This window comes from Geospiza fortis, unplaced genomic scaffold (genome assembly GCF_000277835.1).
Source record: "Geospiza fortis unplaced genomic scaffold, GeoFor_1.0 scaffold45, whole genome shotgun sequence".
NCBI classification, from domain to species: Eukaryota; Metazoa; Chordata; class Aves; order Passeriformes; family Thraupidae; genus Geospiza; species Geospiza fortis.
Genome location: NW_005054327.1, coordinates 2,738,514 through 2,744,579, shown reverse-complemented (window position 1 = coordinate 2,744,579; position 6,066 = coordinate 2,738,514). Strand labels below are relative to the sequence as shown.

The 6,066-nt window shown below is 40.0% G+C and overlaps 1 protein-coding gene across 1 annotated transcript in view; it reads right to left on the bottom strand.

The window, feature by feature from the left end:
* Window positions 1–2,783, bottom strand: part of OBI1 (ORC ubiquitin ligase 1) — a 19,216-nt gene extending 16,433 nt beyond the window's left edge. The window contains 3 exon segments of the mRNA XM_031057091.1: window positions 337–428; window positions 1,419–1,557; window positions 2,550–2,783. Of these exon segments, the coding sequence (XP_030912951.1) occupies window positions 337–428; window positions 1,419–1,557; window positions 2,550–2,783 (465 nt within the window).
* Between the last annotated feature and the right edge of the window lie 3,283 nt (window positions 2,784–6,066).

Sequence of the window (6,066 nt, the reverse complement as noted above, 5' to 3'; positions counted from 1 at the left end):
AACGCTCCCTACACCTAATACGCATCAAGAAAACGCTGCCATACCACCTGGGTGTCAAATTCCCAGAAAACTAAAGAATTGGCTGTACTTGGCTACCTGGTGTCTAGAAAGACTATTACTATGGCTTCAGTGGGACCACTTCAAGCACCAGCAAATGCTCTCTTGTAACCTTAGTCAAAAGGTGGCGTTTTAATGCAACTGAGTTTCAGGTAGATACAGTATACACCTTTACTCAAATTAAAACCTGCAGGACTCAAAGCAAAAGGACCATTTGTATGTTATAGTTTAACAGCTGCAGTTCATCTGGAAAGTCACAACACTTCCCCTTGTCCTTACCTCATATTCTTTGTGGAGCAATTCAAGTCTTGTTTTACGTAGGTGTTTTCTGACTGTTGGACTAAATACAGTATCACTTTCACTTGTTCCTCCTAAAGCAACAATAGGATGAAAGAAGCACTGATACTGTTTCCTTTTCAGTCAATTCAATACTAGTAATCCACCTTATACAACTTTTCATATTATCAACTACAAATCCATCTAATATTGGACCAATTGGCTACCATGGAAGATTTAAAGTCCTTTCACTTTCAAAACAGGTTCAAATTGACTTCTAAACTAGTAATGTTTAGAAGTCAAAATCTTGATTAACAGCAGGAAGAAAATTTTACATTTTTCAACTATTTTTTTCCTTAACAGAATCCTATGTTATTTAAGACCATACCAATAAAACAGAGCTGAAGGAAAGGGGCAGGGTATCAAGCATACATTTAATTAGTACAAGTTACTGTAAGGTTTTAAAGTGAGATTATTCAGGTAATTTTTTCCCTCTTAGAATGAAATAGCAGGGCTGATATTTTATGTCAAATAAAGACTGCAGTATTTCCTAGCTCTGGGAAAGTTAAGAGCCTCATGCAGTTGCTGTAGCTTCATCTTATTTCTGTGCTAAGAGTAATTTTCTTAAAAATAAAAAAGAAAAGGAGGAAGTGATAAATAAAACAAAACAAATAAACAACAAGTAAAAAACCCCACATACTCATTCAAGATTCTGGAGTGAAGTACACTACTTCTCAGCTAATTGCTGGTCTCTTAGGTGAACAGGTTGCAGTGTATAGGTGAGAATGCATTTTTAATGCATTTTTTTCAGTTAAAGGCACCATCAAACCAAAATTTAAAAACAATTATTAGAGCCATTGGGTACTTATTGTGTTTGGATAATCTAGCCATTAATATACATAATGTCTTTGGAACTTTCCAGTAACATCCCTAATAGCTACAAGGTTAAAGATTCAGTTAATTCTTCCTTAGATGTTGGTAAAAAACACACAGAAGAAACGGTATCCAGGCATCTCTGGACTCAAAGCAATCTCCTCCAGCAGTAAATACCAGAAAGTTATTTCAAAGCCTAAACTTGTCCTTACCTATAATCTCCTTGCAGGGATTTTCAGGTGTGATGGGAATCCTGCAAGCTGGGCACTGATTATTGTTCTTCAGCCACACTTCAATACAAATGGAACAGAAAACATGGTTGTTCACACAGATAACTGGATGACGGACCTTTTAGCATTAAAGAGGAAATAAAAAGAAAAAAACCAAACAGACTATGAATATCTTAAAACTCCTTCAAGTAACAAAATACAAAAATACACAACCCCATCTCAGCGCAAGTCTGGCCTTGCAGGCAAGTGACACTGTTGTTTTGCAGGGCTAGCTAGGAGCAATCTCCTGACTCACAGCACCAGATTTCGCTCTTATTAAAGGCATCAAAGCTATAACAATTTCTGCAGAAATAAGGTCCTTGTCTGCAAGAGCTTATTAATAACCGGAAGGGCAGCAGCACCTTTACTTTACCCCACAACCTTCATGAACTACAGCAAGCCACTCCAGCGAAATGCATTCTCCTCCCAAGGCAGAACACAACCAAAGTGGGTGCCTTTTCAAAAGTGAGGCATGGAGGGATCTCTACTGGCACCAGCCAACACTGTGCCGTGGAAGAGGTATCATTGCAACATAAAGTGTTACAGATTAACTTTAGCCTGCAGAAAATCAGCTTCATGGAAAGCAGCTTTTAAAAGGATCAGGGCCAAAACCACAGAGCTGAAATGTGAACCAGCAATCACTAATTCAAGTCTCCTGCTAGATATGCATTGCTACTAAATAAGTCATTAGCCAAGAATGGGGCAGCTAACTGAAGGATTAAATATTCCAACCAGACACAGACTCTTTCAAGCTTTCCCTCCCCTTCCAAAACAGCACGGTAAACAAACTTTTAGAAAATATTAATGACAATGCACTATTCTCTCCTGTCATTTAACTATAAACCCTGTTTGAAAGTAAATGTGCATAGAGGGACCAAATATGACGAAGAAGAAAAAGCCTTTATGCCTTACTGCAGTTTGCTACAGCTTACGGTAATACACACTCCCAAATCTCTTACTTGTTAACATTAGTATTTGTGTTAGGGGTCTTCAAATAATTGTTTTTCCTTCACTCCAATCTTTTTCGAAGAAATGTATCTTTAGACACAGAAATGTCAGAATATATATTGTTGTAAATTCTACTGTACTGCACTTAAAACCCAAGTTCAAGAGAATCTTCATCTTTAAATGAAGTTTCTCATAATTTTTAAGATATTCCTCTTTCATTCTGTTAGTAAAGTAGTAAAACTAAAAATGAAAAATGAAATGTTGGCAGAGAGAAGCAAGCACCTGGAAAGGACAGTCAGTAACCACTTGGGCCAGAAGACCAGACGTGTCCTGTAGCCACTGTACCCATATGATCAGCATTGCACGAGCTAAACCCCAACTGTTTAACCACTGAAATATTCATGGATATGAATTAAGGCCCAGATCTGTCACCTTCTTCTCCAATTCACTCTCTATGCCTCTGTTACCTTACAGGATCCACAAAATTTTTAAGACCTCCAATATGACAATCCTGAGAGTCCAAGGAAGTATCTATACATAAACAGAAACTCAAGTCACTGAAAGTATGAACGAAGAGAGACTGAACTTTCACCTCTAATTAAGAAGACTTTTTTGTGATTATTGCAAGCATTAGCGCACCAATGTTTTGGAAACATTTAAATATTACAATAAAAATTTCCATTATTTGTAATTTAAAAATTCCTATTAGCTATTGCTTTCTTTTATAAGAAAAAGAGCCTTCCCACCTGCAGCTGGCAGGGGAAAAAAAAAGACTTTTTCTCTAGCCATACTTCTTTCTTACTCTGAAGCAGCCTGACATAGTTATATGGATGGTGATGAAAAGATACAGAGCAGAATAACATAAAATAATCCAAACAGGAAAAGATGTTTCATGAGTGCAAGTTTTCCCCCCAGGGAGCAGGAGACCCTCAGTTACCCCAAACCTGACACTGAAGCACACTTCTTGCACATGAATGATTACTCCATATCTCTAGCAAAATAGTAAGTCACATTTATTACTCTCCAGGGTACAGTGCTTCTGATTTACACATCTTTATAAGTTTCATTTCAGGGCTGGGGTTTTACACTTTAGTTGGCTCAGGATCCACACAAAGCAAGGCACACCAGGACAGCAAAAGCTGCTATTGAAATGTCACACCATGGCTGGTGGTGCCACTGCCCTTCCCACTAACTGTGACAAGCCCAGGGGGTGGGGGATCAGGACATATCTATTACTAAAAAAGCATTTTACTTGAATTACAGCACAGTTCCAGTTCATTCATTGACCATAATGTCTAGAAAGACTACAGTTTATTTCAGAAGGCTTGATCAGCTTGGTGATTTTGAACAAGTTCCTAATTTTTCCCTCCAACAGAATGCTATTCCTATGCAGATCCACATCCAATCCTGTACTCATCTACTTCACTTTGAAGGCACTTCTGGGCCTTCAGGCAGCACTAATGGAGGAGCAGGCACATGGAAAATCAGAGACACACCAGCGAACCAATTCCCAGACATCCTACACTGTCTCAACAAACACAGAACTGTGTCTTGAGCCCAAGCAACCTGTTGACACCAAAACCAACAAGAGAGATCTTCAGACATCCTGGGACAAGTAAAACAGTCTGAAGCAGATGGCTCCTGATCTACTATTTAATTAAAAAATACAGATATGTTAGTGTACACAGCCAAGAGTGTACCAAAAGAACATTCAGGTAACAAACATGAAATAGATCCAAGCAATTCACTCTTATTTTTAAATGGTCATTGCACATCTTGCCAACATACTTTTTGACATTGCTCACATTAACAAAATGGGCTAATATATGTCCCTGCTGCCCAAGATTTCAGCTCCATTAAAAACAATGAGCGGCCAACTCATTGAAAGAATTTCTCTGCAATATCTCCTTTTTCATCCTCTTACCATAATGCTCAGTGAATAGTTCGTATCTTGTAATCAGACCTTTGCAAATTTTACAGGCGTAGCAAGACATACATTCTGAATTTAGGGTCGGCCTTTCACTTGATTTGAAGTCTATGCTACAAACCATGGAAGTATCAGATTATGTCAACCATCCACGATACTCCCTGCTTCCCCCAAAAGATAGTAAAAACTGACAAGATTTTTTCCCTAATTCAAGCTAAACAAATTCCTTCCTCAAACCTTGATCCTAAGAAAATCAGTTTTTCTGGTGAAGTTTTTCAATGAACTTCCAAGGTAGAGACAAAGATGTCTATCAAAAAGAAAGGGCAGTCAGAGCTGTCAGATTTGCCAAAATTTAAACAGATTTACATGCCTAAAAATGAAAGCATTCAAATATCTTCATTACATGCATCACCAACGGATTCACAATTCATTCATATATGTTAATGTATTATCTCAGGGCAAGACAGCAAGGAAGAGGGTGGAAGCCTCTTCCAGTACAAACGCAGGAACATCTAAAAAGGAAGTGAAAGTATGAAATAGTGGCTCGGAATAACGCAGTGTCTTTATAGCAAGATATGAATGAATACCTAACCAAACTGTTAAGTGCTTAGATCAGAAAGTAACTAGGAATGGATTCAAATAGCATACATCTTTGTCAATTTGATTTCAGTCTCCTCCTGTCATTCTTTCCACTTTTTGCAGAGTGAAAGGTATTCACGCTGCATTACATATAGAGTACACTTGGGTCCTCCTCCATTTCCATTAGACAGATAAACAGAAAAAGAAAAGTAACAGGATAACAGCCAGAAAGTCTTACTCAGCTTCCACAAAAAAAGCGAAGAAATGAGTAAACACGGTTTCTAAAAGAAACACACTGTTAGAACTATGAGGCTAAAAAAAGAGAGACGTCTGACTACTTTCACTACCAGTGCTCCACACCTACTTCACACATCAAATGTGCCTGCTCTTTTGTTATCACCCTAAACAGAGAAGGTCTGGGACTAAAGGCCAGGTGAGTTAGAAACAAACCAGACGATAAATGCCAGAGTACAAACATAAAAGGCTACGTCTACCCTTGTAATTATTGTTGAGCTTTAAGAAAAGAAAACGAGGGAGAAAAAAAAAGAGTAGTAAGGAATGCGCAAAGAATTCGAGAAGCAATTAGTGACAGCCATGAAATTAGCTCTGGGGCTTTTAGAGAAGACCAGGCTAGCAAGAGCCCTCTGCTTCCCGAGGGAGAAGAGAAAGGAACTGAGAAAGGGTCAGAGAGAGGAAACGGAAACTTTTTCTCCAGACTGCTGCAGTTTTGCTCAACACTTTTTAAATCTCTTTGCTTATACACCCCCTCTTTGTTTCATTCGTCCTCCGCGACACAGCACCACACTCAAACACAAGCTCCCCGAGCATTTTATAATAGAGTATCCTACTGGTACGGGGAGAAACGCCCAAACCTCAGCACCAGCACCTGGGCAGCTGCACACCCGCGTACCTGGGTCCCCCCCCGGCCCATTCAACACCTCCCGGGGCGCTCCCGCCGGGACAACGCGCGCTTCCCAACATCCCGAGGGTGCCAGCAAGCCTCGGCCACTGCCGGGAACGGGCCGCACACAAATTTCCTTCCCCGCACGGAGCCTCAAAGGACACAACCCCGGCGAGGGTCAGAGCGTCGAGGCGTGGCGGGGCCCCTGAGCTGCCGCCACCGGCCGGACCTCCCTG